Source organism: Dipodomys merriami, unplaced genomic scaffold (assembly GCF_024711535.1).
Source record: "Dipodomys merriami isolate MVZ:Mamm:240054 unplaced genomic scaffold, mDipMer1.0.p SCAF_857, whole genome shotgun sequence".
NCBI lineage: Eukaryota > Metazoa > Chordata > Mammalia > Rodentia > Heteromyidae > Dipodomys > Dipodomys merriami.
This window is the reverse complement of record NW_027206465.1, coordinates 193643-218850: the sequence shown is the minus strand read 5'-3', so window position 1 is coordinate 218850 and position 25208 is coordinate 193643. Positions and strand designations below refer to the sequence as shown.

The 25208-nt window shown below is 38.3% G+C and overlaps 1 protein-coding gene across 1 annotated transcript in view; it reads left to right on the top strand.

The window, feature by feature from the left end:
* The first annotated feature begins 397 nt into the window (after positions 1–397).
* The window catches only part of LOC138820305 (general transcription factor IIF subunit 2), a 133523-nt gene continuing 108712 nt past the window's right edge, over positions 398–25208 (top strand). Inside the window, exons 1-4 of the mRNA XM_070011980.1 lie at positions 398–617; positions 8285–8358; positions 19001–19019; positions 20389–20533. Of these exons, the coding sequence (XP_069868081.1) occupies positions 552–617; positions 8285–8358; positions 19001–19019; positions 20389–20533 (304 nt within the window). The 5' untranslated portion in view covers positions 398–551. The remainder of the gene's footprint in view (positions 618–8284; positions 8359–19000; positions 19020–20388; positions 20534–25208) is intronic.

Sequence of the window (25208 nt, the reverse complement as noted above, 5' to 3'; positions counted from 1 at the left end):
GTCTGAGTGGTTCTCTGGCAAAGTCTAATTTACCCTATCACCTCCGATATCCACCCACTCTTTAGTGCCTGAAGAAAGTCAATTTATTACCCCCAAGTCTGTCCTGCAAATGTTAAGCACTCCTTGGCAAGGATTTGTTTCCTTGATCCTTACTTACATGTCTGTCTGTCTGTCTGTCTGCATGCATGCATGTATGCATGTATGTATTTGTTTTTATATAGACCTTAACTTTAATGCTTTGGCCCTTTCCACTCTGGATTTAAAGCACTCAGAAGCCTCCAAGCCAGCGAGCCACGCCCACAAAAGCATCGGCGGAAACAGGAAGTATGTCCTCAACAGCGCGCCGTACTGACGTAGCAGTGCGCAAGCGCAGTTCCCTGCTCCTGGCAGCGTGTTCCTCTGTTCCCGACTTCCTTGTTTCCTGCTTAGGTGATCGGCGCCGGCTTCTCCAGGTGTGCGGTGGCCGGCTGGGTCTCCGGGCGCTCGCCTCACAGCCCTTCTTCTCCCGGGCCCTCTGCTCTGGCTGCCACGCCTCCGCTGGCAGCAGGCTCATGGCCGAACGCGGGGAGCTCGATCTGACGGGCGCCAAGCAGAACACGGGCGTGTGGCTGGTCAAGGTAAAGGCCGCGGGACTCCTCGGGCGCGGGCTCCCGCGGGCGCTCGGGGACGGGCGCAGCTTCGGCTGCCCGCGCCCGGCGCCTCCGGCAGTTCTGTCACCGCCGTCTCCACAGAGCTCCTTCTCAGAGGCGGAAGTGGTTTTTGTTTCGGCAGTTCACTTAATGAACCCGCCCAACCTAGCCCTGACATTACCCCTTCCCCTCTCTTTACCCCACAACAAAGAATTCCTTCAATCTTTCTCTTGGGTGGAACAGATGTGTAAGTATGCATCCATGCAAGTTAGTTGAGGGGCTGGCTTCTCCTCCACTAAGTGGAACTGGAGCCCCTGAGTACACCCTACACCCTTAAAGTGTTCTCTAGGTTAAAGAATTAAGAGATTTTTTTTTAATCTGTAAAGGTGATGTACAGAGGGGTTACAGTTACATAAGTAAGGTCATGAGTACATTTCTTTTTGAATATTGTTATCCCCTCCCTTATTTTCTCCCCTTATCCCTTCCACTCCTCCCCCCATTCCCCCCCCCCCCGCCCCCAGTTGTAAAGTTCTTTCCAACATAGTGTCTAGTGAGTATTACTGTTACATTGGTTCACGCTTTGTCCCTCCGTTTCTGTGATTCCCCTTCCCCAAATCAGATAAACTCATATACAAGACAAAGAGTACAGAAATAAAAATCAGTGACAACAGGGCATAAACCAAAAGAACAAAAAACAGAAAGAGAAAAGAGATAATTGCAAACAGTACACACACACACACACAGAGAAAACCTCGTTTGCTTGCATTTATGGAACAAGAGGCCATTGACTATTTCGATTTTTATTTTCATTTTAGAGCACAATTGAATCTCATCAAATTGGCCATTGATATCTAATTTATGTGAAGAGGCAATTTTGGTTAGCCTGAAGTGGCTTGCTTCTTCATATTAGTGATTATCTCTTAGATACAGTTTATAGAAGTTAGGCAGAGTCTATAGGATTGAAAGTCTTTGAACCTTAAATAAAATACAGGAAGCTTTAGTTTATTAATGTCTTCTTTAACTGTTTTATCATATAAGTGAGTACTTACCAACTAAATCTAAGGAAACCTTTGAACTCTCCAATTCTCATGATTATTGGTTGGCAGATCAGACCTGTATTATACAGGAACTTTGCCTGTCACATTTTTAGTAGTTTTTGGCATAAAGTAATTATTCAATCAGTATGCAATGAATGTATGACTGCTCTCTTCAAACCTATCCTTACTCTGTGACATCCATTTGCCTTTTCCTATAGCTATATCTGTACGACTTAAAAAGATGAAGTAAATGACATATATGTCTGTCTCCAGCTGCTTGTTAAATGGAAGAGTCCTTAAGGGGATCTATTTTAAATACCAAAGAAAGACTTGAAAAATGGTGGGGCTTAAGATGATGCATTTGTGTTTGGACTACAGTGAATATTCAATAAATGTTTGCTGTACAGGATTTGGATGAGTGGACAGTAGTATAGCATGGAAAGTGGAATAGCAATGCTAGACTGAACATGATTGCTAACATTTTACATATTTGAAAACAAAAAGGAGATGTTAGAGCAACATACTCAAATTGTTATATTGTGAGCTGGAGATGTCCTAATTGCAGTTAATAGGAATGGGCAGGATCTTTTGCATACAGCAAAGATGCAAAAGATTATTTTAGACAAAAAGTCAAGTTTGGCATTGCACAATGCAGTTTTCAAGGAAAAATAACCATAGGCAGACAGTTTTCACAGGATCATAGGTATGTGCTAATGAAGCCTGAAGAATTAGGACAACTTTTTAAGTAAAAGTTGTTAGAATTTGGTGGCAACTTTTACTAAAAAGAACCTAACTCATACAAATAACTCAGTTCAAGCCAATGATTTGTTCTCATTTTTAAAAGATAGTTGTAATGTTTTATTTTTGTTTGCAACCTCCTGTTAATTTAGCATGCTGGGTTTTTTATTTTTTTATTTTTATATAAAAGAAATGAACAGACTTATAAGTATGTTTTTCCAGGGGGTGGTTCTAAGTCTAACCAACAGCTTTCTTGCCTACAAAGAAGTGTTTCTGTCTATCCCAATCAACTTTCCTAGGGTAATTGTTTTGACTGCTTGTTGGAAGAAATAGACATCATACACTGTGAATGTGCTATTCTTTAGCCAACAGCTCATGCTACCTTGGATTTTTCTTCTTCATAGATATACCAGCACTTGGACATTGGTGAACAAAGAAAAGAAAGCTATGTATCAGAAAGAAAGAGGTGAAACTAGAATGGATAATGTGATGGTTACTTCTGATTGTCAGTAGATAGGATTGAGGAATGCTAAAGGATTTAGTAAAGCACATCTTTGGATGTGTTTGTGGAGCCAGTTCCAGAGAGGATTAGATCAAGAATGAATTAATCCTTTAATAGATTTATAACATGATGGCATTACCAGAGGTGGCAGAAGGTGGGAGGTAGGGCCTTGTTTGAGGAAGTAGGTCACTGGATGTACCCTTTTATATCTTGCCTTGGCCCCTTCCTTTATTCCTGTTTCCTGCCCACCATAAAATGAATTCCTATGTACTGCCATGCCCTCCCCATCAGTAAAAAATGAAACTTCTGAAACCATGGGCAAAATAAATCTTTCTTCAAGTTCTTTCTTTTTTTATATTTATTTTTGTGCCAGTCCTGGGCTTTGAACTAAGGGCCTACACACTGTCCCTGAGGTTTTGTGCTCAAAGCTAGTGCTCTACCATTTGAACAACAGCACTACTTCTGGCTTTCTGGTGGTTGATTAGAGATAAGAGTCTCTTGGACTTTTCTGCTGGAAGTGGCTTTGAACCATGATTCTCAGCTCTCAACCTCCTAAGTAACTAGAATTATAGGCATGAGCCACTAGCACCTGTCTCTCAAGTTATTTCTGTTAGGTATTTGGGCACAATGATGAAAAATCTGAAAAGTGTAAATGATACAGCAAAACCTGGCAGAAAAAAAGAGCCTATGTTTCTTATGTACCAATACATTATGAAATAAACTAATTTTTTAATATTTCTCAGATGATAAAATTAAGGCGGGAGGGGTCAGTTATCTTGCCAGGCATGGAACAACGTGGTTCAGGTTAAATGTTATTTGGTTACGAAATGACAAAATGTATGCCAATAATAGGAAATGTCTTTTTTGCATTCCTTTGGGTCTCTTTACTGGATTCTGTCTCTGGAGGTTCAAATGTGGGTTGAAGACTGGATTTTGCAGTTCTCAGTTGTAGCTCTGTATCTTGAACTTCAAGAAAATAGGAGAGTAAACTGAGATAGAGATGCATAGCGGGGGTTTATTAAGGTTTGCTCTTGTTACCCGCACTGTGAAAGGAAAGCATTTAAGTAGCATGTTGGTCAGAGAGTATCATCCAGTCCCAAGGTAAGCCATGATTATCCTCTTTTCCCACCACCAATTATTGGATGTGAATTACCCCAGGAAGAGGACATGTCTATGTCAGGGACTTTTCTCTTCAGAGGTGGCCATTATTAAAAGGATGATAGCTGAGGGCTACCTGCTGATCATACTCTCAGCAACAAGGAAATTCAGACATCCCATCCTAAAGTCGTATAATAGGGAATGTCACATTAAAAAGTCCACTTAAATTGCCTCTAGGAGAAACAGGACTCTGGAGACTAGTAATGATAGAACTACCTACTCAATGGAGCAGAGTTGCCAGAAAAGCTCTGTGGGAAGTAAGTTTTGTACAAATCACCTTAGCACTTTGGCTTCAAAAGAAGGGGTGCCTTTAGTACTCTGCTCTGCTTAAGTTACTGTGTAGACACAGATTGGTTCATCTAACAAGCTTTCAGTGCTTGCTGATCACTGCTAGGTTGGAAGTATGTTATAGTGAATATGACAGGCAGAGTCCTTGTATAAACTAGAACTGATAGCCTAATAAAAGAGACTAGGACTTTTAGACTAATCAGGTATTAGTTGTTAGGAAAATAATTTCAGTCAAACAAGGCATTGATAGAAGGAATACTATTGTGGGAGTGTAAATAGTGTAGAAACTTGACCTGGTTTACTGGGTCAAGGGGTATTTCTATGAGCAGATAATGCTTAATTGAGTAATTTCTTGGCACTTTCCTTGGTTTGGGGAAATATGAGAAAACATCTTTTTTACCTAGTACTTTGACTACATCTAATTTTCTTTTTTTTTTTTGGGGGGGGGGTCCGGTTGTGGGGCCAGAACTCTGGGCCTGGGCGCTGTCCCTCAGCTCTTCAGCTCAAGGCTAGCGCTCTACTACTTGAGCCACAGCGCCACTTCCGGCTTTTTTCTTTTTACTTATGTGGTGCTGAGGAATTGAACCCAGGGCCTCATGCATGCAAGGCAAGCGCTCTACCACGGAGCCACCTTCCCAGCCCTGCATCTTATTTTCAGTGACGAGTATGGAGTGGTGGAAACAACCCAGGAATATCCTAAGTGATATATTGATGAGTATTTTGGAGGTTGGAACCATACGATTACTTCTTCTTTCTCCCTCCCTTATTCTTTTCAGACTTAGTTAGCAGAGAGGGCAGAGGATCTTAGGAATGTTTATATTTTTATTAGCATATATTAATTTTACAGAATAGGCTGTTAGTACATTTTCATACATGCATACACGGCACTTTGATAGTATTTGCCTCTCTATTACTCTTCCTAACCCCCTTCTTCTTTCCTAATAGACCCCGTTTAAATGATATGTGATCTTGAACAAATTGGCTAACTGCGTTGTACCTCAGTTTCCTCACTTTTGTAAAACAAAAATAATAGTATTGTATCAGGATCGAATGGTTAATATTTTTAAATATTTAGAAGAGTGAATGTCACTTAATGCATTAACCATGTGCTGCTACATAACCTATTAGCTCAGACTTCAGAGCTTTAAAACACATCTTAACATTTTACAATTCTCTGGGTGGGAATGGGGAGTCCTGGTTCATCTTTGCTGTGCCCTCTGCTTTATAGTGTCTCACAACTGCAGTCAAGGCGTCATGTTGGGTAATGTTCTCACATTTTCTTTCTCTTAACTGGGAAGGAACTATGGATAGAAAGTGTACTGTATGTCTCAGAAACAAGACAAAAAGGGATTTGGGATATATATGCTATTAAAAAATGGTAAATGAGGGGCTGGGAAGGTGGCTCAGTGGTAGAGCGCTTGTCTTGCATGCATGAGGCCCTGGGTTCGATTCCTCAGCACCACAGAAGCAAAAAAAGAAAAAAGCCGGAAGTGGCGCTGTGGCTCAAGTGGTAGAGCGCTAGCCTTGAGCTGAAGAGTTGAGGGACAGCGCCCAGGCCCAGAGTTCAGGCCCCACAACTGGACCAAAAAATAAAAAAATAAAAAATAAAATAAAAAATGGTAAATGAGCTGGGTGCTGGTGGCTCACGCTGTAATCCTAGCTACTCAGGAGGCTGAGATCTGAGGATCATGGTTCAAAGCCAGCCCAGGCCAGGAAAGTCCATGAGACTCTTACCTCCAATAAACCACTCAGAAAACCGGAAGTGGTGCTGTGGCTCAAGAGGTAGAGCACTAGCCTTGAGTTGAAGAGCTGAGGGACAGTGCCCAGGCCCAGAGTTCAAGCCCCAGGACCAGGAAAAAAAAAAAAGATAAATGTTTGAGAATATGTTTATCAAAACATCATATGGCACCTTCTTAATATGTGCAGTTTTAGTATTTTTATATGTTAAGTTTAAAAATTTGATGAATTAAATATTATATTTATTGATATATCTGCGACAATAAATGATTACAACAAAATATAAGATCTATACAAATACCATTATAACATCAAATAAAATCTTTGAGTCCTTCCACTGTATAAATTAATACCCTATTGCTATAATCTTTCTGAAATACTGCTTACAAATTAGCCTTTACTTCTTGCTTTGTCTTTGATTTTTTAGTCCAGGGAATATTTATGCCAATTATTACTTTGCAAATGAAAATCTCTTAAAAGAAGCTGTACAGAGTTTTTAAGTTTGGTGTAATCCCAGTTACCTATGTTTGCTTTTGTTTTCTGTGGTTTTGAGTCTTGTTCAAGAATCTTTGACCATTCTACTGTCTAGCTTTTTCCCTGTGTTTTTGTCTAGGAATTTTATTGTTTTGAGTCTTACATTTTTAAGTCTTTATTTTGAATTGATTTTTGTAACTAGTGAGTGATAGTCCGGTTTCATTCTTCTATATATGGATACTCAGTTTCCCAGTGCCATTTATTGCTTATCTGACTAATTAGTATCTGTTTATTCTGACATTGTAAGAGCACCTTTATTTTACTTATGGAAACTAAGACTTTCTTCTCTTGCATCTCTTTCTAATGTTGTTGGCTACCCTTCTCTAAAGAAGTCATTGATTCTGGCCAGCCAGTGAGAGTATTTCATTTTTGAGTACAGTTTAGGCCCAAGAGTGAGCATATGACCAAGTTGGCTCCAAGAGAAACATTTTGGCTAGAGTCTTTTGGGAACAAGGCTTTTATTCTTCAGGAGCTGCTTCAGGTGTCTTGCTCCCTAAGGAAAAACCTATATAAGAACGGAATCAAAATGGGGAAGGGAAGAAATGATGACAAAGTCCTTAGGGTATCATTGGGCCCTTTCTCAAGCCTTCTTAAAGTTAGCTCTGGAATTTCTACTTATTTGGGGTGAATAAATCCTCTTTATGTTTATGGGCTTTTTGCCCCTAATGGCTATACAAATTATAAGTAGTTTGCCATGTTCAAATGAATGAATGGAATGCAGTACAGTTGAAATTTTTTTTTTTTTTTTTGTCGGCCGTGGGGCTTGAACTCTGGGCCTGGGCGCTGTCCCTCAGCTCTTCAGCTCAAGGCGAGCGCTCTACCACTTGAGCTACAGCGCCACTTCCGGTTTTCTGGTGGTTTATTGGAGATAGGAGTCTCACGGTCTCTCCTGCCCGGGCTGGCTTTGAACCGCGATCCTCAGATCTCAGCCTCCTGAATAGCTAGGATTACAGGCGGGAGCCACCAGCGCCCTGCTTAGCTGAAATTTTTTGTTAAGATACGAAATATCTTTTTATTTTGTTGGTCATGGGGCTTGAACTCTGGGCCTGGGCACTATCTCTGAGCTCTTCAGCTCAGAGCAAGCACTCTACTTACTACCTGAGTCGCAGCGCCACTTCTGGTTTTTTTGGTTGTTAATTGTAGATAAGAGTCTCATGGACTTTCCTGCCCCAGCTGGCTTTGAACCGCGCAGATCTCAGCCTCCTGAGTTGCTATGATTGCAGGTGTGAGCCACTGTGCCCTGAAAGATGTGAAATCTTTAATATTGTGTTCCTCTTAAATTGTTTCCATCCTGTAGCATATGTATTTACATGAAAAGCAATGTGGTGTAATAAAGAACACCTAAGACCAACCTCAGTCTACTAGCTGTGCTATTTCAATTCTCACAGTTTAGAGTAAGGAGAATGATTTTTTCAGGCAGATTATTGGAATGATTAGGGAAATGATGGATGTAGAAGACTCACCATAGTGTTTGATACATTTGGCTTCCTTCTCCCACCTTTGGTGAATGTCTGATGTACTGTCCTGGAACATAGACTTTGGAGATGGTTTGGATTTGAATCCTGCCTCTCACATTTACTAATTTACTAATTATGGGGTAAGTTGTACAATTCTTGGATACCCCATATTCATCATCTGCAAAATGTTTTGCTTCATTTTAGGTTCCTAAATATTTATCACAGCAATGGGCTAAAGCCCCTGGAAGAGGTGAAGTTGGAAAACTACGGATTGCCAAGTAGGTTATTTTCATGTTATTGACATTTTAAAATGCTTTTTTTTGAAGCTTTTGTAAGTGCTTTTGAAGATGATTACATTTGTTGGATTAGAGTTTATTTGGAAAGTGAGAAGCAATAAGCCCATAAAAGCTTGCTAAGAAAAATTTAAATGCCTTGTAAGGAGAAGTGCTTATGCATGTTGTACCTACACACATCTCACTCACACCTCTAGTGACAATTGATGTGAATCAGAAGTCATGTTTATTGGTAAAACTTATTGGCAGTAAAGGAGCAGAGTAGATAGTTTCTCCATCACTCCATGTTATCCATATCATGTGAGGAAGTATGCTTGAGTTGGGTATAACTGAATGCTCCACTTCAAGTCTCTTTTTTTGTCAACAGTATCTTCTTACCAGTTGGCTTTTTGTACTTGTTATTTCTGAGATAGTGTCTTTGCTTCCTGCCTTAGTGTACACTGTGACTGTGGTTCTCCTATCTTTATTCCTACTATAGCAAAAGAATGAAAGGCATATATCACCATACTCAGCTTCTTCCATTGAGATGAAGTCTTGTAGATTTTTCTGCCTGGAGTGGTTTGGGGCTACAATCTTTTGTCAATTGGCTTTTTATTTTTTTCATAACATGCTGTCCTAAATCTTAGTGACTTAGACAAAAGCCATTTTACTTGGTCATAATATTGTAGATTAATTTCAGTTAGATCTGATCTACTTGGCCTTTCTGGCAAGAATGGCCTCATTACTGTCTGGTGGCTTGATATTAGCTGGGGCAGTGGCCATTTGTTTCATTGTAGAATGTCCCATCCGTATGGTGGTAAAAGAGATTCTAGTAGCAAAAAAGAGAGGAAGTTCCTGTATGCAAACACATACTTTACAAGCTTGTTCTATGTATGTTTCTTTTTTAAAGTCTTGTTGGTCAAAGCAATTCACATGTCCAGGTCTGAATTCAAGGCTAAGGCAGCAGATTCTCAAGTCAAACAATTTGTTTCTGTAAAGAATCCGTGTTTCTTTTTACAGTCGGCCATATCTACATTCCTAACTGTAAGCAGTCCTCTTAATTGACTGTCAACAGAGGTTGACATGATGGGGTACTTTTTTCCCAAAAACTTCTGTTCACTCCATACCTAGGCAGCATTCTTTTCCTTTTCCCTCATTAGCTATTTCTTTTTAGTCTTTATGGCTGGACTTCTGTTCACTTCATACCTAGGCAGCATTCTTTTCCTTTTCCCTCATTAGCTATTTCTTTTTAGTCTTTATGGCTGGACCCTTCTCATCTGTCTCTTAATTTATATGACCTCAGGGCTCAGTCCTTAATTCTTTTTTTTTTCTTACTTTCTACATGGTCTCATAGCCTTTGAATACTAAATAGTAATTATAGCCCAAGTTTGTTTTCTCCTGAACTTGACTCAAAATTCTGACCAGCTCTTTGATATTTCCTCTTGAAGGTCTCAGATGTATCTTAGTATTAATAATTACTGTTCCTTCTCTTTGAAATATTCTCCCTTTAAATATCTCTTTAGATATCTTCCTTTAGATATTCTTCCTGTTTTTTGGTTTGTTTAGGACTCTGTTCAAATATCAGTACGTCAAAAGCTTTTCTAATCACTAAATATAAAATAACACATAGTATACCCGACCTCTCTCACTCTCTCCTGTTATTACTATTCTTTGTTTTAGTGGGTATATTCATTCACCTCTGTCCATCTGACATTTGTTTGTCCATCTTTCTTCCAAAGTACAAGTACTTTAATGACAGGATGTTTTGTCTTGATTGCTATATATCCAGTGTTCAAAACTCTGTTAAAAAAAATTCTGTTCAGTGGAGTACACAATACTTTTCAATAAATTTTTATTGACGCACTTAATGAAAACTACTATGACAAGTTTCATTAAAATAGCTGTTTTTTTTTGTCCTTCTTCTCTTCCTTTTTTTCAGACAAGGTCTCACTCTATAGCCCATACTATATAGCCTCTCAACTACTGGGATTACAGTTGTGTGTCATCATATTTGGCTGCTTTATTCATTTGTTTTTTTAGACTGTAGTTCCAAAAATGATACTGTTAGTTAGTGAATGTATGTACTTTTTTCCTGAGTGGTGTCTGTGAGCTCTTCAGCTCAAGGCAAGCACTCTTCCACTTGAGCCACAGCACCACTTCCGGTTTTCTGGTGGTTAATTGGAGATAAGAGTCTCATGAACTTCCCTGCCTGGGCTGGCTTTGAACCTTGATCCTCAGATCTCAGCTTCCTGAGTAGCGGGATTACAGGTGTGAGCCACCAGCATCTGGCAGTATGAACTTTTTTTTGTTGGTCATGGGGCCTAAATTCTGAGCCTGGGCCTTGTCCCTCAGCTCTTCAGCTCTACAACTTGAGCCACAGCACCACTACTGGCTTTTTCTGCTTATGTGGTGCTGAGGAATAGAATCCAGGGCCACATGCATACAAGGCATGCGCTCTACCATTGAGCCACCTTCCCAGCCCCCAGTATGAACATTTTAAGGTTTAAAATTGCCTTGCTTACTCTCCCAAAGCATGGAGATTATGTTTCCTTTTACCTGAAACATCTAGTATGTCTGTGTGAATCTTATACTTTTCAAGGGGGACCAATTCCATCTCCTCCTTAAAGCAAAATAGCTTTGGAGTTTGATTTGTTGTTTGGGAAAAAAATGCTGTTTTCTGGAATGATGGCACGCCTTTAAAGAAGCTTTGGCACATTCATATGGTTTTTGTCTTAGCTGCCTTTGTTTTTAATTGGCTTTTAGTTCTTTATTTTTAAAAATAATACATTGATTATAAACAGTCAGGCTTTTTATACCTGAGTGGTTTTGTTGTTGTTGTTGTTTTAATGGTACTTGGATTTGAACTTGGATCTTTGCACTTGCCAGGCAGGTGCTCTACGACTTAAACAACTTTGCCCAGCCCAAGTAATACCTTCTTGTTTTAATTATTTTAATTTTTTTGGGGGGCGGGGAGGGGGGGCTGAACTCTGGGCCTGGGTACTGTCCCTCAGCTCATCAGCTCAAGGCTAGTGCTCTACCACTTGAGCCACAGCACCACTTCAGGCTTTTCTGCTTATGTGGTGCTGAGGACTTGAACCCAGGGCTTCATGCATGCATGCGCTACCACTGAGTCACCTTTCTAGCCCCTAAAATTACTTTTATACAAAGGAAAATAATCTCGTTTTATCATTCACATATCTTAGAGTGGTGACAGTTTGGTATGTAACCGTCTTGATTATATACTGGTTGTTTGGATGCTGAATATATGGATAATGAGTTAAAACATCTTTTTAAAAAGTTCTACAGTTCATAAGCTATGTATTTTTCAAACTTCTTTATAACTTCAGAACATAACATGAACTACTTTTTTTCCCTTTGTCATTTGCCCTTATATTTAGTTCTAAGGCTTTGGCTTATTTTGCTCCATTTTCCTTTACTTCCCCCCTATCCCCCCCTGCCCCCCCCCCCCCACTGCACATCTAATACCTCTATTCCTTGTTTTTCCTAATCTAGTTTCTGAATTCATTTGACAATAAAATCCTCAGTAGAAGTGACTTTTATATCCTTGTATTTTAATCACTTTAATCAGCCATAGATGAAGAAAAAGGAAATATATCAGAATTGTTTAAAAGACCATCTTGCCGGGCGCTGGTGGCTCACGCCTGTAATCCTAGCTACTCAGGAGGCTGAGATCTGAGGATCACAGTTCAAAGCCAGCCCGGGCAGGAGAGACCGTGAGACTCCTATCTCCAATAAACCACCAGAAAACCGGAAGTGGCGCTGTAGCTCAAGTGGTAGAGCGCTCGCCTTGAGCTGAAGAGCTGAGGGACAGCGCCCAGGCCCAGAGTTCAAGCCCCATGACCGACAAAAAAAATAAATAAATAAAAGACCATCTTGTTGAGTTATTTCCTATACTAATATAAAAATAGATAAGGAGCAAGTAAGAGAGAGAGAGACAGAGAGAGAGACAGAGAGGGAGGGAGGGAGAGAGAATCTTACATTTATTCATACCAAAGATCTAATCACCTCATATGGTACATAGTCTTATCTGGAAAAAGATCATCAGTTTTTGTTGTTGTTTGTTTGTTTTGTTGTTGTTATTGTTTTGGCAAAGATTTACTTTAGTGTGGCAGGGTAAAGTAGGATGAAATAGGAAAAAAATAAAGAAACATTTCCTGGTCCCCATACAGGAAGTGAAGCTAAAGACTGGAAAAGAGTTGGAGGTATGACTAGGTGATAGAGTGCCAGCCAAATGAGCAAAAGTATCAGATCAAGAGTTCAAGTACCAGTCTCAGGACCCCCTCCCCCTCCCCCCAAAAAAGACTCAAAAGGCCATTCCTATTTGTTTGTAGCCTTTGTTCCTATTTGTAGTCTTGGTCCTGGGTCCTTTGTGTTTTCATGTGGGGAAGATAGTGAAAAATGTTATCTGGGCTGAACTAAAACACAAAGACAATATCACTTCCTTTTGTTGTTCCTTGACTTTTTATACTTTGTAAAGACTTTATAGCTATTAACATCTCAAAGGAGAAGGCAGATGCAAGTAGTCCTTTCTAGTCCCTTCTTTCAATTATTGTAATGACATCTAAAAGTAGGTGTGATGGGAGGAAGAACTAGTTGCTTTGGTATTTTTAATTTTTTTTTTTGTGCCAGTCCTACAGCTTGAACTCAGGACCTGAGTGCTGTTCCTAAGATTTTTGCTCAAAGATGTTACTGTACTACCTAAGCCACAGCTCCACTTCTACTTTTTGATGGTTAATTAGAGATAAGAGTCTCATGGAGTTTACTGCATGATCTGGCTTGGAACTGCAATCCTCAGATCTCAGCCTCCTGAATGGCTAGGATTACAAGTGTAAGGCACCTCAGATCTCAGCCTCCTGAGTAGCTAGGATTACAGGTGTAAGACACCAGTACCCGGCTGAATATGAACTTTTACTGTCCTACCCTGCCTTTCAGTTACATATAAAATGAAATGCTTATCTAAATCTGGAATTTCCTGGGCTTCCTGTAATCCTTTTAGATTGAGAGGCTTTTTATTGTTCTCCAGTTTACTCCAGATATTCAGGCCCTAGGTTGCCCCTTATCTTACCTTAAAGGCAGTAATGCAAGTCCTGTAGAATCCAGTCATTCCCAGATAAATTTTAGTTGTTTCCCTGAGGAGGCCCTAAATGTGCGTGCGTGTGCGTGCGTGCGTGCGTGCGTGCGTGTGTGTGTGTCCTGGGACTTAAACTCAGGGCCTGAGTACTGTCCCTGAGCTTCTTTGGCTCAAGGCTAGCACTCTACAGTTTGAGCCGCAGCACCACTTCCAGCTTTTTCTGAGGAGTTTTTTGGAAATAAGTGTCTCATGGAAGCCGGGAGCCGGTGGCTCACACATGTAATCCTAGCTACTCAGGAGGCTGATCGGGGTTCAAAGCCAGTACGGGCAGCAAAGTCCGTGAGACTCTTTATCTCCAATAATCCACTAGAAAACCGGAAGTGGCGCTGTGGCTCTAGCGGTAGAGTGCTGCCTTGAGCTGAAGAGCACAGGGACAGTGCCCAGGCCCAGAGTTCAAGCCCCACGACCGACCATAACGACTTGTACATCTCATTGTTGCAATGCAGTAGCCCTGATTTTAAGAAGGCCTTTCCTCCTTCCCCCACAACCCCACCCCATTGCCTGGAGTTATAACATGATCTAATTAATTTTACCTTTTGTTGGGAGATCTATGCCTTTTGTAGAGACCTAGTGTTCTGGGGACCTTCCTGCAAATTAAAACCGTCTGATTACTGGAGTGTGTTTAAAATCAAGGACCTTAATTTCTTTGCTAAACAGTCTCCAGTTCTTTATCTTTTCTCTAAGGCATTAAGTTTAGAATCTGATACACTATACACTACATTGAGCTGTAGAGAACAAAATTTTCATTAGTTTCTTTGGCTATATCTAGCATTAGATTAAATGCTATTATTCTTTGCAAAAATAGAACCCTGATAGCCAACAAGGATTGATGCATCATGATGGGATAGATTTAATTGCTAAGAATTAGAAATCTAATTAAATGAGATGCTCATTTAATTATATATAAGATACTCATATGACCTATTTTTCATAACTTTTTAGCTTTGAGTTACTTTTGGAAAAGTCTGGGAGAGAAGATAGAAAGCTATTTTAGTTAACTGATTTGGAGAAAGAAAAGTTCCAAAGTAAATGCTTTTTATATTTCGTGAGACTCATTCCCAAGCTGGCTCACCAATTTGTTATTGGATAATGGAAGAGGGAGTTCCCTCCTCTTCCTAGAGGAAACCGCTGGCCCTTGACATCCACACAGGAAAAGCATTTCAAGGGGTGTCACAGTAAGGAGAATCTCATAAAGTGAAATTTTGGCAAAGGTTTATTTTAATATAAGAAGATAAGATAGAGAGAAATAGAAAAAGAATAATCCCATCTCCACATGGGAAATGAGAGTTAAAGACTTTGATCCACATTCTGTTATTCTGTGATAAGAACACATTTATATTAAATAGTACCCTGAAAATGTGTGGAAAGACTTAAAAACAGCTTGCTGCCTAGTAGGTCTCCTGGCTATATTGTCCAGGCTGTCTAGTTTACATTCCTAGTTGACTTAGGTTTTTTTGTGTTGCTGAATTACTTAGTTCACTATTAAACATGTGTAGGATGGGTGAGGAATGTCTTAGCAGTGTGTGTGACCATGTTATCAGGATTTTAGTTGATTTTCAGCAAAATATGAGTCATCAAATTCCTGTGGCTGTAAACAGAAGTCCATTAATAGCTGCTTGTTGTTTAGAGTGAAGTGGGAAGATGATCCAGGTCTCTCCTTTCCCAGTTAACTCACAGTGCACACAATATGTTCAGTTCTCAGTGCTGCAAATAGCTAAGTTCTGTCTATGGACTGAGCTGAGGCATGATCAGAGAACTACTTTAGTCAGTGTTCTTTGAGGAACATACAACATTTGAAACTGTTAGAAGACTCGGGGCAATCCATCTTCATATATTTTTAAGACTAGAAGATATGTGGTATAACTATTCTTAAGATGAATTTACCAGTTAATGGGATAGCTATGGAAATTACCATCTTACTTAAGTTATAGCAGCCCAGTGACCTATTGGAGCACTTTTTATATATAACTGCCTTAGCCCTATTAGCCATTTTCTTCAAGGAGCCATTGTTTCTTTTTTTTTTTTTAATTTAATTTTATTTGTGAACATACTGTACAGAGGAGTTACAATTACATGGGCAGGATAATGCGTACATTTCTTACCAAGCATTGCAGCCTCCTCCTTTGTTTACCCTTCACATCCCTTCCCAGCCTCCCCCCTCCCCCCCACCATTGCTTCTTTTAGAGTAATCAGAAACTAAAATTTGAATATTCCAAGTGTTCAGTGCTGTTCCCAGGTCTTCAGTGAGTGGAGCTGGGGAATACACACACACACACACACACACACACACACACCCTTTTATTTACACATTCATCTATATTGAAAATCATGAATTCATACCACTCTCTGGTTCCTATCTAATGCTATAGGATATGTTAATTTTCTCCCTTTTCATATTTTTATTTCTTTTATGAAAATGAAAGACTATTTCTGTAATTGTTAATATATGTTTGTTTCCCTGTGATTGTATTTGTTCATTCCTTGCCTACTCTATACCATGTGTGAATGGCCTCATCACCCTATTTGGACTTAATAATACTCCTCTACTGAACTTAAACTTGCTTTCTTCACAGGTTTTCATTCCATCTCCTCAACAAGGGTCTAGCATGTGTGGTCCAGCAGTCTAGCTGTTTTAGGTTGTCCTCTATGTGGATGCCATCACTTGCTGATGGCATTTTGTTGACAGTGTCAATAAAAAATTTGCGCCTCTTTTTCATATCCAAGAAGTATTTAAAAGTGAGGAAAGACAAATGATCGGTAAGTTATTTGCTTTGAAGTGGTAGATTGAAGAAGTAGCTGTGAGGTATTGAGAAATGGATTCAGTAGTGAAGAAGAAAATGCATAGCAATATGAAAAACTTAGTGAAGAATAACCCAACTTCTTACCTCATTGATTTTTGCAGATATTTTGTTTATGTTTTTGTTTTTGATTTTGGTCAGTCATGGGCTAGAAATCTAGGCCTGGACACTGTCCCTCAGCTCTTCAGCTCAAGGCTAGTGCTCTACCACTTAAGCCACAGCGCCACTTCCGGCCTTTTCATACATGGGAGGCAAGCACTGAGCCACTTTCCCAGCCTCTGATTTTGTAGATATTTTGTTTGTTTTTTGGGGGTCCAGTCGTGGGTCCTGAACTCTGGGCCTGGGTGCTGTCCCTCAGCTCTTCAGCTCAAGGCTAGCACTCTACCACTTGAGCCACAGCGCCACTTCCGGCTATTGTCTTTTTGCTTATGTGGTGCTGAGGAATCAAACCCAGGGCCTCATGCATGCAAGGCAAGCGCTCTACCACTGAGCCACATTCCCAGCCCCTGCAGATATTTTGGAAGATACATTTGTTAATGTTTTTTATTTTGACCATAAGTCTTCATGTAAGGATATATTATAGTTGTAATGTAAAGGTCTTGTGCAATTAATATAGTCAAACACAAGATAATGAAATATATGTCATCCTTTAAAATTGTAAGTCTTAGAGGATTAGCTTTCATTTCATAAAATTAACTCATCTAGAGCTCATCAATCTCTTACCATTACAGCCAAGGTTCTGTTCTAATTATATGTATGTGAAAATGAAGTTATCCTTCCCTCCTGTGCTCCCTAATTACATCTGGGTGGTTTTTTAGTTATCCAGACTGAAAATGTCAACATGATCTTTACTTCATCCTTTTTACTTTGCTGTCCACTTCCAGTCACTTCCTCTTCTGTCAGTTCTAACAGCTTAATGCCCGCTGTGCACCTCTTCCTTGCATTCCATTATAACCTGCTTTACACCATTCTTTTTCTGTGGGTTTTATAGGAATATATTCTGTGATTTGCCTTTGCATTGTCCATACATCTCTGTTTTAAAGGCAGCTAAATTAATTGTCTCAAGAAGCCAACGTCAGGAATGATAGGGAATGGACTGTAGTGAATGCAGTGCCTGACTGAAACATGTCTAGGGGATTGGCATCAAGTTGAATGAGGGACTAGATATTAGATTCTAGTCTTGTAATGAAGCTAGAAACTCATATTATTGTATGAAGTGTTAGGTATATTTTTCTAAATACTTTCCTAACAAAAAAGATTGACATTACACTTTAATATGCAGTGGAAGACTGTGAAATTGTTCTAAGAATCTCAACTCTTTAGGCTGGTCTAAAAGACCCTTTACTGATGGCATGGTGATACATACTTGTAATCTCAGCACTTGGGAGGCTGAGATGGAAGATGGAAAATTTGAGGTTAGCTAATGCTACATAATGAGAACCTGTCTCAAAAATGAGAGGGAGAGGGGGAGAAAAGGGAGAGGGGGTACAAAAGGAAGAGCTGGGGAGGGAAGGGGAAGAAAAGAGAGGAGAGGAGGGAAGGCAAGGCAAGTTTGGCCCTAGGCTGTGTTTCTGGTGTGAGCTTGATATATAGATGGTTTCTCATTTCTGGTATTTCTCAACCTGGGTTGCTCCCATTTTGTTGGCCTCATTGCCCTAATGCTTTTTTCCCTGACTTTCTAGTCTCTATTTCCTTGACAGTATGTTGTACCTTTGTCCTAAATTTTGACAAGATATAAACTACCTTGTTTGTAGTTATTTATGGATTTGACCTATTTCTTTAGCTTGGGACCTTTTAGTATAAGGATCTGTACTCATTTATTACATCCTTCTAGCACATTGCTTAATGAATGTATAGTAGACTAATAATGACAGAGCAAATGACTGAGTGACTGAATGAAAGCAGGTTGTAACTATGCTGGGTATTATGGAGAAATAGTTTTCAAACTGGTCTTCATATGTCTAGTTCTTTCTTTGTATATTTAGTCCTGTGGGTATTTTCCAGGCATGTTTGCTGGGTATCTTGCTTATTATTCTTTAGTTCAAATAGTGTCTGTGGATCTTCATTGCTTAAATAATAAAGTTCATGCTTTACACTGCGATATTTACTATCTTCTCATTTTTAGTTCATCTCTCACTATTCCCTATCATGTTTTGGGTTTTGGTGCTTGCTTGTTGTTTCTTTATTGGCACTGGGGCTTAAACATAGAGCCTTGCACGTGGAAAGCATGTGCTTTACCACTGAACTACACTTCCAATCCTATTCTAACTGATTTTGCTTCTTCTGTCCAGCCAAATCTGGTCACTCATTTTTTATCTTGATCTTTAAGATTTCAGTAGATAAATAAAACCTCTTTAGATAGACAAGATATAAAATTTGCTGAAGTACTATTTAGATCAGGTTTTAAATAAACCTGCCTTTTGCTGAAGAAATAAAGATTAGAATTATAATAAGCTCATTATTTGGTCAAAATATAATTAGGGCAAATTATAATAGTGTTATATGACAGTGGGTTTAATGTGGCATTATATTTTTTTCTTATAGGATTATAAATAGTTGGGGAGAGCCAGAGATAAACTTAAGAGTTAGTCTGTAAATATATTAATCAAATATGAACTAAAATAATTTCTTTTGGCTTTAAACTCATGTTAAAACAGTATGAAATCTGAATAATATTAAATATTTTCTTCTCTTTCAGGACTCAAGGAAGAACTGAGGTAAGATTATTTTTATGGAAATTTATTTAAAATGTAAGATTGTATTTAAACATGAATGGATTCTTTTCTGGTTGTTCATGCTCAACTTTTTTCTTCATTGACCTAACCTTTTCTCAGCACTCTGAAATGAGTATGACTTCAGTAATATTTCAGCATTACTTCAGTGTGGCAAAGGCATTTGATTTTGGAATTTTTAGGGCTTTAGATTTTTAATCTAAAATTTTTAATCCACAATGTATATAGTACTTATCACACTATAAGTACTAATTATTCATAAATATTTATGATCTTCTTATATGGTTAGGAGATCAGTAAGTTTATGTTTATGCATTTAATTAATGTAAGATTTATTATTTTCAGATCTATGATACAGTGACAATCATTTGGGAGGAACACCTGTGGTCTTTTTTTTCAAAACCTTATAGTTGAGTTATTCTTTTACGTATTTAGGTATATCTACCATGCCAGTGAGTCACACCTGTAGTCTTAGTTATTTTGGAGTAACTAAGTAACAATTATTGGTAGTATTGCAGTTTGAGACAATCCCAGATGACTATTGGGAGTATTACAATTTGAGGGGAGCCCAGACAGGAAGTTCACAAGACCCTTTCTCACATGCTTGTGCTTATTTCTCAGCTACATCAGAGGCTGAGGTTGGGTGGATTGAGGTTACAGGCAGATAAAGTCCTTGAGATTTCATCTCAATAGAAGAAAGCTAGGCATGTTGGCACATGTGTCTTGTCTTCCCAGCTAGATGAACAGCCTAATATAGGTGAATTGTGATTCCTGCATCACCCAGGCAGGAAGTGGGACCCTATCTTAAAAATAACAAGACAAAGGACTGGAGGCCTGGCTTATCAGTAGAGCAACTGCCTAGCAAGCAAGTTCAAATATTGAAACACAAAAACAGTACCATGTACTCATGTAATAGTTAAGACTAATAAAATAATATATCTTCTTTTTATGTTTAAGCTTTTTAAAGCAAATACCCCACTTTTTTTTACCTGTCTCCAGTATAATCCACTCCTTAATGTTCTTAAAATATTTACTCTATTAGCAAATAATGTTTTCTTTCTTGTGCTAAGCCCTTTGTGAAAAATTAGGATGTAAAGGTCATTGACCTCAGAGGCCATAGAAAAAAGAAATTTCATTTTTGTTTTAGATGAGCCCCATCATTCTGGCACATAGGAATAGATTTTTTATAATTTATGACTACTAAGGATTTTTCGATGAAGTTTTAAAAGATGTTTGATAGACTAGAAAATGCTACACAATTTAAAAAAGTATTAATTTATAATTAAAATTTTTTGTACAGATCCTTGGAATATAAGTATCTATTGTAGTAAGGTCTGGTTAATGTGTCTATTAGGTGTCATTTACTCTGAATGAGGATCTTGCAAATATTCATGATATTGGAGGGAAACCGGCTTCTGTCAGTGCTCCTAGAGAACATCCATTTGTCTTGCAAAGTGTTGGAGGACAAACATTAACAGTGTTTACTGAGAGCTCATCGGGTAAGTGGGAATGGAATTACTTAACTTGATTCCTGGATTGTTTTGTGTCAATGTACACTCATGTTTGCTTTTCTAAGGACATTACCAAAGCTGTTCTGCCTGTCATTCTCGTATGCTACTTCTATGCTTTTTATTTTCTTGTGATGAGTGAAATGTGGCCATTACTTGGAACAGGTTTAATTCCCATTTAGGGTATAAATATAGAATAAAGCTAATGAAAGGATCTGGTGCATTTGGCAGCCTTATAGATGAAAAGATGACATTCTGAGTTTTGATAAGGCCACAAAAACCTTGTGCGTTTTACTAAGTTGATAATCAGCAAGTGTAAGTTATACTTAAAAATACTGCTTAATATTAGGGAATATTTTAGTGTGGATTTTTGTGCTTGTATACTTCATATACTTGTCTTTTAAAGACTAACTTTTAATTGGTTTTGGCTTCCATGAAGTTCTGTGTAGTATGTTTTAAATTGTGTATGATAGCAGTGAGATATTTTAGCAGCTCAATAAATTAAGAGCAGTTGATTCAGTTTGTGAATTAAATACAGTAGGAATTTTTGTTTGTTGTTTCTTCGTTGTTGTCCTTAGTGACTTGGAACATTACTATTAAAGCAGCAGCAGTTTAATGGAATTGATTTTCTCATATCTAATTCAAAAAGTTAATGCCATGTGAAGAAAAAAAAAGCCTCTGATTTGATTTTGTATTTTGGCAGTAGAGATATTTGAAATCATACTTTCAAGATGGTCGAGTATGTACTCCACCACTCAGGAAACCATCCCCCAGCTTCTTTTTTGGTAGGGTCTCACGTTTTTGCCCAAGACTAGCCCAAGATTGTAATTCATCTATCTTTGTCTCCTGAGTAGCTGAGATCACAAGCTCAAGCCACCATGCTTAATAAGCCATTCATGAATAAGCCACCATGAATAAGCCATTCATTGAGGTGATATCTTACTACCTTTTTTGCCCAGGCTAGCCATGAAACCCATGATTGTATATTAATGTCCATTTTATGAGTTGGTAGAATTATGTGTCAACTTCTGAGTTTTGTTCTCTGATTTTAATGTCTCAAATATTTCAAAGAAAGTTACAAGAAACTATGCAGTCTTAAGAACATCAGTCTTTTAAAAAGGAATGTTCTCAGATAAATTTTTGTGATTATCATATATTACTGATAGCTGTATAAAGTGATCCAGAAAAATTAGTGATTTACTTCTTTTCTCTTTTGAGCTAACAAAATAGTAAATTATAGTAAATTAAATTAAAGATAAAACCATGATTTTATTGTGTTTCATTTGTTTGTGCCTACACTGGTGCTTGAACTCAGGGCCTCATTCTCTTGCTTGGCCTTTTTGCTTTTGGCTGCCCTCTAGTTACAGCTCCATTTCTAGCTCCACTTTTTGATGGTTAATTGGAGGTAAGAGTCTCTTGGACTCTTCTGCCCAATTTCCAGCTATGATCCACAGATCTCAGCCTCCTTCATGGCTAGGATTATAGCATGAACCACTAGTGCCAAGCTTCATTGCATTATTTTGGTGCTATCATAATAATTCATAATGCAGTGTTACAAAATGTTAAATAACATATATCCAACAATCCACTTACTGTATACTACATTGTTGAGGGCATAGTATAGAAGTTATAATTTTTTTTCAATTGCTGGGATTTATTTGTTTTTTTTGTGTACTTGGGATCGAACTCACAGCCTTTTACATATTAGGCAACCATGCCCTAAACCCTTTTGTTTATATTTTGTTTTTGAGATAGAGTCTCATTAACTTTGCCTGTGTTGTCTTCTTGATCTTTCTGCCTAAGCCTCCCCAGTTATTGAAATGAGAAGGGTGCCATGCCTAGTAATTGGGATTGAATCAAACTTGTTGAACCTGTAAGGTTATCTACTTGTGTGCTTGTGGAAGGGAAGAGGCATAGTGCCAGGATGATAAAAAGGAGGCTTGAGTTTTAGATGAAACATTTGAGGTTGGGAAACGTGAATTTCTTTTGTAGAAAAAAGGATCCTGTTTAAACTTTTAATAACTAAGTGGCTAATTTTTACAAAGCATGATTTATCACTGATCGATGTTTTATAAAACTGACATGGGTTATCCTTGAAATCTTAAATCCTTTAGTATTGCATTCCTTCTGAACATTTTATGTTCTCATTTCTGGTAGCAGTATATTCCTGAGTGTGGTTTTTGTAAGGATTATCTTGTCAGGATGTGGAAAAAGATCAAGATTGTCATTCCTATTCTGGAGTTTGACAAAATGTTCTTGCTTTATAGAACTGAAGAGATTTTTGTACAGCAGAACCTTACTTTGTAGATCAGAGTTTCTTGCTTCTTACACTCACGAATTCTGTTTGTGTCATGGTTCCTTGATTCTTTCTATTCTTTTTTGTGCCTTAACTGCTTTGTGAAGCAAGGATCACAATATGACATTTCTATTACATATGAATATGTTTAAAATATTTAGGACAATATGTGATCATAAGGAATGCTCAATAAATGTTAGTTATTTTCCTAATATCTTATTTTAAAAAACTTAAGATTTATTTCATAAGGCATGTGTATGCAGTTTGGCATAACTTAGACCTATAGCATTTGATAAAACTCAGTGAATAAAGTTTTCAAGTTGAACATTTCTCAATTTCCTTGATGACAGGAAAAAAAGTTCGAGTTATTAACAGCTTATCTCCTCTGTGGCATCTTACGTTATTTGTTATTTCTGGTCATTAGAGCAACAGTTCTACAGATGGGTTATTTGGATCTCTAGAAAGTCCATAATAGATGGTAAAGCTCTCCATGATGCATTAAAATTGCTACATGTATGTTTTCCTATAGGACAGGACTTATAGGATTCAATGGCATCTTAGAGGGGTCTGTGGCCTAGAAAAATTACAGAGCCATGACTAACATTTCTTTGGTTGGTCATAAACTTGCCAAACTATAAGTGACTAAGCCACTTAACATATAGTAAGCTATTTATTTTACATTGGAATATATATGAAGTAACTGTTGTTTTGAATATTTTTACATTTTCCCTTAAGTACAGAAATGTATCTGCTTATTATAAATATTGCTTTCTAGGCTCTTTATAGTTTTTTTAATAGTTCATCGTATGCAATGTAAAATTTTATTAGAAAAATTAAAACCCTATTTGAATTTAATATGTTGAATTCTGCATATTTGAGTGACTTTCTTTATATAAGACCCTTACAAATTTTATATTGTTCTCGTATGTTTATATGTGTATTTATGTACAGGCTTCTTGAAAGTTGCAGTTGCTTTAGGTCTAGGTATGAGGGCTTGCATTTTGCTTCACTCAGAAGATCTTTCCATGGCCAAGGTTTTCAGAGTTCAGCTGAGGGCTGAACACTAATGGCTCTATTGTTTGGTTCCGTTGAATGTCTTTTGGGAGGATGGAATTAGAGTAGGCTGGTAATATGCTTTATAATACTTCCCATTTAATTATTTAATCTCTTGGTTGTTATATATACAATATTCTTTTGGGCAGGCTTATTTTTCTCCAGACTTAACTTTTTTTTATAACTTTCCAATTCTAGACAAAAGTGTTCATCTGTTCACACAATTTTTGGTGCCAGGACTAGACTTCTGTCCACTGGGGCATCTGATACAGGAAAAAAGCAATTCCTATAATAAGTCTTTGAATGGAGTTAAGTACAGAGAATGTGTACTTTGCCTGAAGGAATTGGGAAAGTCTTCAAAACAGAAATATTTGGGCTAGCCCAAATAGTAGGAAAGAAAGTGTAGGTAAATTCATTCCCTTATTTTGCTTTTTCCTGCAGGTCATAGTCATTCATACTATCTAATGCTGGTAGTTCTTGTTAAATGAAACCACCAAAGCTCAGTTGTAAACTTCACTATCTAGGGAGGAAAAAAATTTGATCTAGTGCAATGGGAGTAGAAAACAGAGATTGTGCTCTAGAGATAACAGGTACTTCCACAGCTTTTGGTGATAAACTGAGATTTTCTTTTTTGGGGGGGGGGGGGAGGTGTCCGGTAGTTGGGCCTAAACTCTGGGCCTGGGCGCTGTCCCTCAGCTCTTCAGCTCAAGGCTAGTACTCTACCACTTGAGCCACAGCACCACTTCCGGCTTTTTTCTTTTTGCTTAAGTGGTGCTGAGGAATCAAACCCAGGGCCTCAGGCATGCAAGGCAAGCGCTCTACCACTGAGCCACCTTTCCAGCCCCATAAACTGAGATTTGTAATGGTTTCCAGGCTTTTTTGCATTAACATCTGGTTGGATTGTGAGACCATTTCCAAATTAAGAAATATTAGAAGAAATGAGCAGGGTGCAAGCTGATGCATAGTAACTTTTATTTTGGTTTTGGTTTTCATTCTCTTTCACACCTTTGTAAAAGTTCATTAATTCAGCTAATTGGTGTTTCTGCCAACTTTTTAAAAAAAATTTTTATTGTAAAGATACTATACAGAGGGTTACAGTTACATGAGCAAGGTAATGAGTACACTTCCTATTGAGCATTGTTACCCCCTCCATTGTTTTCCCCCTACCATCCCTTCCCTCCCTACCTTCCCTGAGGTTCTTTTTTTAAAACTGTGATTAAGTGATTACATAATTTCCCAAATTTCACAGTATTGTAGAATAATGATGCTCATTTAAAGTCACAAATTCATTCTAACTTTCCTGGAGCAAATTGTCTA